Genomic DNA, 12,580 nt, shown 5'->3' with positions numbered 1-12,580 from the left:
AGGAAAAGGAAGAAGGCCTGGGTTTTGATGGGAGAAGAGGCTGTGGAATGGCTGCAGAGGCCCTGCTCCCTCCCTAATGCTTTGTCTCTGTGATTCTGACCCAGGAGGCATCGAGGTCCATGTCTCTGAAGACCCTGTGGTGGCCCTGCTGGGCAGTGACACCATCCTAGGCTGCTCCTTCCCCGAGCCTGGCTTCAGCCTGGCAGTTTAACCTCATCTGGTAACTAATATACACCAAATAACTGGTGTGCAGCTTCCCGAGAGGCTGGGGGGGAAAGGATGGGGGGGGCACAGGCCAATCTCAGTAGCAGCACAATGTTCTTCCCTGACCTGCTGGTCTAGGGCAGTGTGTTCTTGAGGATTCCGGTGCATGTATGTAGCTGATGAGGGCAGCTTCTTCTGCTTTGTGGGCATCGGGACCTTCGCAGTGCTGCCACCGGCCTGCAAGTGGCACGTGAACCCCAGGCAGGAGCATTTTCCCCACCTCCCCTTGTCCAGGCTGCATGCGGCCCACCCTTTGTCCCACTGCTGAAACCACCATCAAAGAGAGCCCCAGAGTTGGTTCCTGACCCCGATCTTCTTGTGTCCTTTCCTCCACTGGATCCCTGTGCTGACTGTCACCGATCTCTGCCTCTGCTACCCTCCAGCCCCCTTCTCGAAGCCCAGCATGACCCTGGAGCCCAGCAAGGACCTGCGTCCAGGGGACATGGTAACCATCACGTGCTCCAGTTACCAGGGCTATCCTGAGGCTGAGGTGTTCTGGAAGGATGGACAGGGACTGCCCTTGACTGGCAACGTGACCACGTCCCAGATGGCCAACGAGCGGGGCCTGTTCGATGTTCACAGTGTGCTGAGGGTGGTGCTGGGTGCGAATGGCACCTACAGCTGCCTGGTACGCAACCCGGTGCTGCAGCAGGATGCTCACGGCTCGGTCACCATCACAGGTAAAGGAAGATGTCAGCTGGGGACTAGCTACCTCTTCTCTATGCCCTAAAATGGAATATCAATGTGAAGATGTTTGTCTTCATATAGATTCCGTGTATCCCAAAGCCTCCCCAGTGAGAAGTCTTTTTCTTGAGCTGATAAACCATTTGTAACGTTTGCTTTCTATGGTACGTGTGCCTCTTTATTTTATTTTATTTTTTAAGATTGACTTATTTATTATATATAAGTCCACTGTCGCTGTGTTCAGACACACCAGAAGAGGGCATCAGATTCATTACAGATGGTTGTGAGCCACCATGTGGTTGCTGGGATTTGAATTCAGGACCTCTGGAAGAGCAGTCAGTGCTCTTAACCACTGAGCCGTCTCTCCAACAACTCCCTGTCCTCATGTGCCTCTTACTTAGACCACGAAGTACCTTCCTGGAGTCTGGTAGGGGTGGGTGGAATTTTGGGGGCAGACACAGGCTTGCTTAGAGACATGCTGAGTGAGGATGTGCTTTCCGGTGGCCACTTCTTTGTTGTGGAAAAAAGAATCTCATTGTCCAACTGTGAACCCTGGGAGACTTAGGAGCCTCGCAGGTGGATCTCACTCTCCTGGTGGAAGGGCAGCCCTTCTCCCTGCCAACACAGTCTGATTAGCCAGTGTTGTCTCTACTGCCCTCATGTGGTCAAATGTTAGATTGAGACTCACACTGGGGAAGTCTCTGGTTTCAGTGCTTGGGGATGTAAAAAGGGCTCAGGCTCATGCTAAGGTAGACAGTCACCTCTGTGTTGCCTCGACATGTCTCTGCTCAGTCCTTTGGTAGTAGGTCTGTGTGCAAGGTCTAGCTCCCCAGTGCCTCCCTCTGGGCTGTGTGGGCTTTTCCAGTGACTTCCTATGTCTCTGAGATCAGGGTGTCTGTCACTGGTCCTTGTCTTTTCTCTTCCCATACCTTCTGCCTGACACCCCCCAGGCCAACCAGCTTTCTACTTTCATTGGTTGCCGGTGTCTGTATAAACCTTATGTGTCACCGCAGCTCACCTCTCCTGCAAAGCATGCTGGTCCTTATGTGAGTTTCTATCCACACGAACCCAGAGCCAACCATTCATGCCTGTCTTCCAGGGGTAAGTCTTACTCTTCCTACTCTTTAAGGCATCACCCAGACCTCCCCAAGACTGAGCCTGCCTTCTCTGTAGAGTCCCTTCCTTAGCCCCCATGCTCTGAGGTACCACTGTGATCTTACAGAGAACACCATAAGAAAGCCATGTTTCACTGGGGTTGGAGAGAGAGCTCAGCGATTTTAAAAAGACTTGCTCCTCTCTCATTGAAGACTAGAGTTTACATCCAAGCACACATATATCATGTGGCTTGCGAACACCTATAATTCCAACTCCAAGCGATTAAATGCTCTTTTCTGGCTTCTGTGGGTACCCTTACATACATGTGTGAGCACACATGTATGCATTTACAGTCTTTCTTTTAAAAAAAAACCCACAGATTTTTTGTTTGGTTTGGTTTGGCTTTTACAAGAAAGACCAAGGAGTCTGGAGTGAGATGTGGGATGGACAGAGGTGTGGGGGTTGTTAGGAAAGACAGAGGGCTTATGATCATCCTGCACCAGGTGGGCTGGGATACCTGTGAAGCAAGGGTTTGTATGTGGAAAAGAACAGTTGTCGCACTTCAGAGGACATTTCCTCAGTAGCTGTCACTGACTGAAAGGGATTTCATCTGGGCTGGTGTCATCAGACACAACTCAGACAAGAGACCGAGGCCCAGGGAAAAGGGACTCTCCCAAGAGTACAGACAGTACAGTGGCTCCAAAGGTTTTGGGTGCCAGGCCCCACTTTGAAAACTGACAAGTGCTAACGGCAGTGGTTTGCCTGGGGCCTGGCGGGTTCCCAGCCTCTCCAAACTCCATCTAAGGATCCTTTGGATTCTTTTGCCGCATTCTGCAGCAGGCAGATGAACCAGGATCTGAATCCAGCATTGGCCTCTTAGCCCAGTTTCTCTCCTCCCCGCCGGCTGGCCTCCTGTTTCCATTAGAGCAGAGCTGGCTTACCCTGGAGCCCTTGGCCTGCATTTGGCTTCGGGCAGCTCTGCCTTGTACAGCATTCTGGGATTTCGATGCTCAGTCCTCTGCCTGGTCTCCCTCCACCTGATGGGGGCTCATGATATTGAGTGTGCTGTGCCAGGCATCTCTGGAGAGAGAGGGCTTTCTAGAGCAGACACCGGAGATGTAGGTCTGAGCCCCAGCTGACCGTGTCCTTGGCTAGGAGAATGAAGTCAGACCATACTTTATAGGCACAGTGTCAGGATGAACTTTCCCTTTGAATAGTTGCTTTTTTTTAAAAAAAATTAGCTTATGTTAATCACATTATCAAATAGATTTTATTTCATATATATGTACAATGCGTTCTGATCATGCCCACCCCATATACCATCTCGTGTCCCCTCTCGTTCCTGCTGATCCCCTTCCTCCGCCCAGCTAGTCTCCTCCTGTTCTTGCTGTTTTAAAGCCTTATTTATTGTGTGCATATGTGTGAAAGTCAGAGAACAACTTTCAGTTCTGTCTGTCCACCATTGGTTCTGGGGCCAGAACTCAGGTCGTCAGGCGTTCACAGGAGGCTCTTCTACCAGCTGAGCCATGTTGGTGTCCCTTCCCATCCTAATGTCTTTTTATATTTTGTGACACTACAGCTTTCCTTAGGACTGCTTACAGGGGCATAGGTGAGGGGTCCGTTATAGATAATGGTGCTTAAGTGGCCATATGATGGAAGAAAATGTCTCTCCTTCCCTCTAGCAACTGTTAGCTCTTCAGGAGGGGTGGAGTCCCTTGAGTATTTCCGCTGCTCTGCCCTGTCCACTGCTGCAGGAGCATCTTAGACATTTCTAGAGGACCCTCACATGGGCTGTAGACTGACCCAGTACCCACCTCAGCTGTGGCCTTCTGCCCCTATGCTGCCTTCTTCTGATTCCGGGGTCCAGAGCAGCGGTGTGTCCCCACTCCCACCCCATGTGGAAAACATGACTACAGCAAGGGCTTACCACGGTCCCTGGATGCAGGAGGCTGGGTCCCACTGCCTGTGCTCCACCTTGGTTGCCGATGCCCTCGAGGAATCATCATCTTTGATAGTGTCACCCCACCCCACCCCCACACTGGGCTGAGGGTGGAGGAATCATCCGTCTTTGATAGTGTCACACAGGGCAGAGGGTGGAAGCTGTGCTGCAGTCAGGTGGGGATGTGCTTAGAACAGCTGCTGGCCTCAACCCCACCTTGAGCTGCTCAACCTCCACTCACTCCTTGGCATTCGGCGTCTAATGAGAGCCTCAGGCTTGCACGTGAATATTCTCTTGATGGGGCTCCCCCAGATCTGTTATGGATCACTGCGTGACTTAGACTCTCCCTCCAGGCCTTCATCTGTGTGTAGAACTAGGCACACTTTCTGTGCAGCGAGTGACTTTGTGGGCCATGTTCCATCTCTCTGCGATGATTTTACTATTGCTTGATTGATTGGCAGGATCTCATTGTCTCAGTTTTACTATTGATTGATTGATTGATTGGCAGGATCTCATTGTCTCAGTTTTACTATTGATTGATTGATTGATTGGCAGGATCTCATTGTCTCAGTTTTACTATTGATTGATTGATTGATTGGCAGGATCTCATTGTCTAATTTCACCTTGAACTAAATATGTAATGAGGGTGACCTTGAGTTTCTTCTCCCACCTCTACCTCCTTAATTCTGGGATCCCAGGCGGCATGGGAAGCCACACCCTGATCATACGCTGCTGGGAACTGAACCCAGAGCTCCATGTGTTCTAGGCAAGTGGTCCACCAACTGAGATACATCTCCAGAGTACCAGAGCTTTTCTTCTTTTCTTTCTGTTCTTTTTTTTCTTTCTCCTTTTTGTAGCCCTTTCCAAAGATAAAAGCTAACACTAGCCTGTACATTGTCAAAAAACAGGCCACAGTCTGGCTCATGGGCTACGTAGCTGGCTGACGCTTCAGGAGGATGTAAACCAGGTTGGACCGCATCCGTCAGGGAGGCCTCTGGAAAGGTGACTCGGCTAGGAAGAGAAAATGGCAGCGACTGCGTAGATCCTGGAAGGAGTCAGGAGGGATTCTGTGAAGAATGGCTGAAGTGGGGTTTCCTGTGGTGGCGTTGGAAAAGCTGGGGATGGATTAGCTTAGAGGTCCTTAGAGATGCAGCCACACATGCCTGCTTGTCTTGGGGCACATCACCGTTTCAGTTGGTGCAGCTGTAAGAGAGTTCCCGAGACAGGAACAGACATTTACTGGCTTGTGCTTCTCAAGGGATACTGTATTGAGGTGGTCGGGAGAGGAGAGAAGCATTTCCCACAGAGGAATGAAGGCTGGTGTTTGGAAACCCATTCTTAGAAGACAGAAAGGTTGTCCTAGGTCAGTGAGGCCCTATCCGTGGTTACCAGTCACCCTCAGGCTTCTTAGCTCCCCCTACTCCCTTCTGAGGCAAACCCACAATGGGTTGGAGCCTGGATGGGCATCATTTACCCTGATGAGGTCGGGAGCCCCGTTCACGCCGGAGAACAAGATGGTCTCACTCTTCCTTCTTTCTCTTCTAGGGCAGCCCATGACATTCCCCCCTGAGGCTCTGTGGGTGACTGTGGGGCTCTCTGTCTGTCTTGTGGTACTGCTGGTGGCCTTGGCCTTTGTGTGTTGGAGAAAGATCAAGCAGAGCTGCGAGGAGGAGAATGCAGGTGAGGGAGAGCGATGTGTGTGTGTGTGTGTGTGTGTGTGTGTGTGTGTGTGTGTGTGTGTGTACTGTACATACATTCATGTCTTGGGGCATATCTTTGCTTTAGTTTATTGGTGCAGCTGTAAGAGAATTCCTGAGACAGGACCTTGTAAAGAACAGACATTTACTGACTTGTGCTTCTCAAGCTGGGGGTACCGCGTATCCAGACAGCTGGGAGAACAGAAAAAGCATTTGCTAGAAGAATGAAAGTTGGAGTTTGGAACCCCAGCACCTACATAAATGTCCAGTGGGCAGCTAGTCTGTAATTACAGCTCTTAGAAGGAGGAGACAGAGCTTCCCCAGGTCAAACAGATCACAGACCAGCTAGACTAGCCACTTCATTGAGCTCTGGGTTTAACTGAGAGACCTGGTCTGAATGACATGGAGAGAGATCAAGGAAGACTCCTGACATCAGCCTTGGGCCTTTGCATACATGTGCACCCATCATATGTAAACAGGCATGCACACATGCATGAGTACCACATACTCAGATACATGCATAAAGTAAATGTCAGTACAATGTCCAGGCACCTGCATCTGCAGAGGCCTTGCTGACCCTTAGATGACGGAAAGCCAGAGAGCAAACAGTGCCGGTCCCATCTGCGAGGTAGAGCGGTCAGAGCCTAATCAGCACCGCCTCCTTTGGAAACAGAATGAATTTAAAATTGAAATTAATTCAAAGTTTTTGTGTACGGGTGTTTTGCCTGCCTCCATGTCTGGAATTGGAGTTACAGGTGATTATTGGTTGCCATGTGGGTGCTGGGAATTTTGTACTCTAAAAGAGCAGACAGTGCTTTAACCACTGAGCCATCCCACAAGTCCCACCCCTTGGTACTATTTGATGGCAACTAATTTCAGTGTGCGTCTAGGAAGGAAACAGACATTCAAACAGTTGCTGTGCCTGTGACAGACTGAACAGGAGGGGTCTAGCCTTAGACCTTGCGGCTAACGTTCTCTGTGAGTGGGTGTGGACCTGCCGGTCAGTGTGTACGCATGGCAACTGGGTGTAAACAGGAGTGTGATGTTTCATGAAGGTGGTGGGTGTGTAAAGCTGCCATGTGCCGAGGGATGAGTGTGTCTGTGGAACAAGCATGAGACTGGATGTATAAGCCTCGTGGGTATGTCCGTGAGTGAGGATGGGTTTCAAGCCCTGAGAACATTTAGCTCGTGTGTTACTGTGAAGAGTGGGGAATGTGCAGAGCCTCACGGTGCCATCGTCCTCTGCATTTGAGCACTTAGGAGTTGGTATTGGTGATTGTAGATGGGCGAGTTGGTGGGTGTCACATGAGTAAACTGAGGCACGAGAGCAGACAGACAGGTAGTGGAGGCTGGAAGATAACTAGGTATGAGGAAAATATGCGCAGAGTTTGGTGGACTGTGAGTAAGCAATGCTGAGGTCATAGATGGCGAAGTGGGCTGAGTGTGGGAAATGGAGGAGGGGTGAGCACACTAAAGTGGGGCACAGAGGGACTGGCCAGATGACCCTGTCAGTAAAGTGGCCCCTGGGCGAGTGTGAGGACTTGAGTTTGGGTCCCAGCACCCACGTTGAAGTCTGATTGCTTCTGTAACACTGGGGCTTAGGGAGACAGAAAGGTCTCTGAAGTTCACTGGCCAGCCATTCTAGCTGAATCAGGGAGCTCCAACTTCTGTGAGAAATCCTGTCCCCAAAAGCAAGGTGAAGAGTCACTGAGGAAGACTGATGTCTAACCTTCACATGCATGCACACATACATGCACGCACACATGCACACGCACAGAAAAATAAAAGAGGTGGGGTGCAGGTGTGGTGATGTTGGCTGGGTTGTGAGTGGATACAAAGCTGGGAAAGTGGGCTCTGGCCAGGAAGTGTTGGGCTTCTTGCTGCAGCCCTCCCGTTATCTGCTAGGTTCGGTTCTGGTCTTAAGCTCCAACCTCGAATCCAGTTTTCAGAGCAGAAGTCAAGTCTGTTCAGTCACCAGGCATGGGAGTGCAGGGCTGAGAGGACTGAAAAAGCTTGCTATTCACTCTTCTAGGTGCTGAGGACCAGGATGGGGATGGAGAAGGATCCAAGACAGGTGAGTCTGCCCTCTTAACTGGGGAGGCATCAGGGACCGGAGACAAGACTTCATGCTCTGAGGTTTGAAGCACCCTCTGATGGAAGCGCCCAACCCAGGATCGACTACCACTCAGGAGTCTCCTGCCTACCTTGGTCCATCCATCAGGACTGTACCAACTGAGGACTTCCCAGAGTGGGGAGAAGGGCTTCAGGAGAGAGGAAGTCTCTTATAAACAAAGGAGCCTTCAGCAAATCACTTGTCCCTTTGGTCTTTTTTTCTCCAAGTGTAAAAAAAATGAGTGTGAGAACAGGTCTCTAGGTGTTTCTGCACTGGATTAAATGAGATAGTCTATACAGAAGACAGTACCATGCCTGGTGGCTAGTTAAGAGCTTATGGTGACGCCTGCTGTGATAAAGCAGACAACTGTGGACAGCCCAGTTCTCCTTAGAGGCTGTGCAACATTGGCAAAGTGCTTTGCTCCTCTGGGCTTCCATGTCTCACCTGTAAAATACCATCCTGGCCCTGTTCTAATGGCACTTGAGAGCTATTCTGAAGCTCTCTCCAGAGCCTAGAGAAGCCATTGCTTTGCAGAGGGCCTTGGACTGAGAGTCAGGACTTACAGTGAATGTTGATGTCCTGCTGCAGGACCAGGAGTGACCAGGCTGAGAAAGGCAGATTGCCAAGGAGCCATTCTGGATTGGCCCAGTTGACAACAGCTCCCTCCCCACCCTGTAGAAGGGAGAACAGGAGATAGGCCTGGGGGCTGTTATAAATCATGCCAGTTAACTCGTCACCTGTTGGTGTCTGTGTGGCCAGCATGGAGAAGGGATGAGGCCTGATTTCTCACGCAGAAGGCAGATGTCGTCAGGGGGAGGGAAGGAGGGAGAGGAGACCTTGGTGCCTCGGGAGGTATCTGTGACCATGCCAGCCTCCTTTGAGCTTCATTTCCCCTCGTTTAGGGCCTGGGCTCTATGTGCTGCCACAGCTCCAGCTAGTTGGATATGGGTTCTAGTCCCCATTCTGTAAAAGCAGGAGCCTGAGATTCAGAGAGGAGAGACCTGTGGGACTTATTCAGAAGCCTGGAGGTGGGACTTGTGAACTGAGGCTTGTGGTGGTTCTGAGGCTCCTCCCCTGGCACTCCATGGTGCTGAGGTCAGCCCATCCCTTCTGTACCCCCACCTTATTTCTCCCTCTGCCTGCCTCCCTGGGATTCTTCTCTTATCACAAGCTCAGTCCTGTTTATTTATTTATTTTTTCTTCTAGCGCTGCAGCCTCTGAAACACTCTGAAAACAAAGAAGGTAAAAATACATTGCCTGAGACTGAATGTGTGTGTTTATGTGTCTGTGTAGGAGGCTGGGGAGTGGGGTAGACATCGGCAACCTTCTGCTGCTGCTCACCTGTGCGCTTCCACTTCAGAAGAGCAGCGTCCACTCACTTCCTGGTGAGATGGTGGAGGAGCCTGAGTCCCAGCTGCTCCAATAGGACCCAAATGTCCTACACAGGCTTACCCACACCAGGCATTTCTACCTCTCCTGTCTGATAGTCTTCAAACTGCAGGTAGCCTGGGGCCTGAATTCTGTCCCCTGCAATATGAAGCTAAGGGTCTAAAGGGTTGCTGTAGCTGCCATCCCCCCACCAGAGGCAAGGGATGAGAAGGAGGGCAGGGAACATCTTTCTAGGGCTTGGCCAAGAATAGCTCCTGTCACTTTAGATACATCCCATTGGGCAGAACCTAGTCATGTGACCCGTTTTTTCCAGGTGAGGCTAGAAATGTAGCTTTCATCTGGGCAGTCACGTTTCTGGTGCATAGGAGGGGGCTAGTCATGCTCACATAGGCAGGTTTATACGGAAACAGGAAGTGAGGGTCTCCTGCTGCCCTTGGGAGGCCGTGAGCACAGAAGAATGGAGCCCCCTGCTGAGAAATGTCAGCTGGGTGTCTGAAGAGAGTTGCTACACAGAGTAGCCCTGTCTGTGAAAGCAATGGGCTTTCCTGCTCCCCAAGGAGGCATCCCAAATAGGTGACTACAGAAACAGGCTATGACAGCTTCTTTGCTGATGACAGACAGATCCCAAAGGAAGGGAGATGAGCAAGGGTAAAGTGCTGATGGAAGCTGGGTAGGGGAGCAGGACCAGGGGTGTCAGATTTGGATGTTCCTCCACAGGGAGGTACAGTCAGGGGGAAAGGGTTTCCGGCTGCGTTATTCTTCAGGTCACTAGAATGGAAAGAGGCATCCTGCCAGAGGAGGGAATTGAGCCAGGCCTTGAAGGGTGAGTCTGATGGCCCAAGCAGGCCAGTAGGAGGGAGTATGTAGGGTAAGTAGACTCTGCCTACTGGCTCCTGTGTACATACAAGATAGCAGTGTAAGGAGACACACTCCTTAGCATTTTCTATCCTGCACACAGCCTCCAGGATAGTGGCTAGGTGCACACTCCCAAATGGGCATGTGATGTCTGATATACCTCCGGGAGCAGAACTTCTAGCTTCTAATGCATTTCCCCTCTTCTTCTTTCATCCCACCATGAAATGCAGATGACGGACAAGAACTAGCTTGACAGGGAGTTGCTGCCCTTCCCCCCGCCCCCTGGCTGTATTGAGCTTCAGTGTGAGCCCTGCCCCCAGTGAATGGGTTCTGTTCCACTGATCTACCTGTTCTTCAAAGGATGTGGTTCATAGGGCATCCACACACAGCCTTACTTTTCCAATGGACTTAATTCCTATCACCTTGCGGCCTCCTCTCTCCAGTGACATGATACATGAACCATCCCGCGGCCTTATTTCTTACGGACAGGACACAAAGAGTTCCTTCATACCATCTGATGGCCTTGTGATACTACATGGACCTTCCTTCTGCCTTACTTCTAACGGACACACACAAACCACCCCCATGTCTTTGCTCCTCCAAAGCCACGCAGACCACATAACTGCTATTATTCTCCAAGGCACATTTTGTTCAGATGAATCCCTGCCTTATTCCTCTGAAGACAGCTGCATAGTTACCTCTTGGTTTTTTTCTCCTGTGGCCCTGACATATCTTAGTTACTGATCCTCAATGTTGATCTGACGAGGGTGGGATCCAATCTCTCGGCAAGTCTTCATCCTGACTCCCCTGCCCTCATCTGGCCCTGGCTTTGGTTGTCTCCCTCTCTGACTAAGTGTGAGGGGGCACACTCCCCCATCCACACACACAGGTCACGGGCACCTGCAGATGTGCGTGCTGGATCGCGTACATGCTTGCTTTGCGTGGTCTCCTCTGGCTGCTCTGGGCTGTGCCCGTTCTCCCCACAGGAAGCAGGTGCTGCTCTCCCTGGTTCTCAGAGCCTCTCGGGGGTTAGCCTTCAACCCTGTATTTCCCCCTGTTGGGAATCTTTGTTACCCTTCCTTTCTTAGTAAATTAACATCTGTTGAAAGACCACAGAGTCCAATGGGACTTTCATAGACCTGCCAACTAGATAAATAATGACACAGACAGCTATTAATATTTTAAAGCTTAGGCCTTTTGCTGGGCAGTATCCCAGCTGCTCTATCCTGACTAATCCTGGCACTGTGTCCCACCACATGGCCAGGTCTACCTCTCTGCTCCACTCTGAATCCATCTCTGTGTCTGCTGGCTAATCTCCTGTGAGTCAGTTCTACTCCCAGAGTCCCTTTCTCTGCCTGGAAGTACCACCTTCAACTTCCTGCCCAACTATTAGCTGTCAGCTCTTTACTAAAGCCGGTCAGATGTAATTCTAGATTGCCTTAGGCAGATGAGGAAGAGACAAATATTTATAAAATATGAGACCAGCGATGGGCCATAGAAATAACAACACCAGACCCTGCCAGCATTTAACCCTCTGCTGGTACAAAATTAACAATTGAATATGCAGAGACACCTTCACACAGTGTACCCCAACAACAGGGGTGAGCATTGTGCTGGGTACGAGGGTCCTGCCGGAAAATCAGAGACCTTGCCCCACAGCTGGGAAACAGCCTTGCTCCCTACTATACCCACAGGCTCTGGATACCTCCCCCTCAGCCCACACTAGCCCTGACCCAAGGCCCAGGGTAGTGGCAGAAACCTGGAGAAAGCACAACTGCTTGCCATACCTGGAGAACTGGGTATTTTCCGGAGTCTTCATAAATGTGGACTGGAAAGCAGGTGGCCACAGCCATGCAGACCTGGGTGAAGACAGAAACCTATGCCATGCTGGTACCTCCTCAACAGCTGGAGCCTGAGGACAAGAAGGGCCTTTCTTACCATGGTGCTATTCTGGAGTTGGGGTATGTACCTGGCTCATCTCTATGACAGCCCTGGCTTCTGGCAGAACTTCTAATGCCCCTCCTGAAGGCCTCTCTCCCACCTCAGTACTCGGGAACCTGAGGATAATTCAAGCATGGGACTCTGGCCAGGTTACTTAATTCCAGCACCTGGGAGAGGCAGGAAGATTTGGAGCCAGCCTGGTCTACAGAGTGAGTTCCAGGACAAGTGGGGCTACACAGAGAAACCATCTCAAAGACTAAAAATAATACACACCGGACTCTGTAAACTGGGAATATTTTGGGAGAAATAAATGTCTTTTTCTTTCAATAGCTTCACACGTGTGACGTCTGTGAGACAGTGGGGTGGCTTGGTGCTAGAAGGAAGGAATCTGTCCTGGGCATTTCTGCCTGGGGAAGGGTTACCTAGCTCTCCGTAGCCCTGTGGCCTCCTTAGGTTCCTGGCTGCAGTTTCCTTCTTGGGAAAGTGACGTTGGTTGACTAGAATCAGGTTCCTTTGCCAGAGGCTTCTCCCACTCTTGTGCATGTCATTTGATTTGTCTCCAAATGGCTCCTGCTAACGTCCCCACTTCATGACGAGAATGTA

General features: G+C 50.7%; 1 protein-coding gene across 4 annotated transcripts in view; it reads left to right on the top strand.

The window, feature by feature from the left end:
- The window catches only part of CD276 (CD276 molecule), a 32,749-nt gene extending 20,478 nt beyond the window's left edge, over positions 1 to 12,271 (top strand). Inside the window, exons 4-8 of one of the 4 annotated variants that reach the window (XM_080930365.1) lie at positions 648 to 944; positions 5,528 to 5,662; positions 7,712 to 7,753; positions 8,999 to 9,034; positions 11,731 to 12,271. In XM_080930365.1, the coding sequence (XP_080786491.1) occupies positions 648 to 944; positions 5,528 to 5,662; positions 7,712 to 7,753; positions 8,999 to 9,034; positions 11,731 to 11,762 (542 nt within the window). In that variant the 3' untranslated portion in view covers positions 11,763 to 12,271. Of the gene's footprint in view, positions 1 to 647; positions 945 to 5,527; positions 5,663 to 7,711; positions 7,754 to 8,998; positions 9,035 to 10,266 lie in introns of all 4 variants that reach the window. The other 3 variants (XM_080930366.1, XM_080930367.1, XM_080930368.1) reach the window with 3 other exon arrangements.
- The last annotated feature ends 309 nt before the right edge of the window (positions 12,272 to 12,580 follow it).

Source organism: Micromys minutus, assembly GCF_963924665.1.
Source record: "Micromys minutus genome assembly, chromosome: 16".
Taxonomy (NCBI): Eukaryota; Metazoa; Chordata; class Mammalia; order Rodentia; family Muridae; genus Micromys; species Micromys minutus.
The sequence above is the reverse complement of the archived record's forward strand: the minus strand, read 5'-3'. Positions and strand labels throughout refer to the sequence as shown.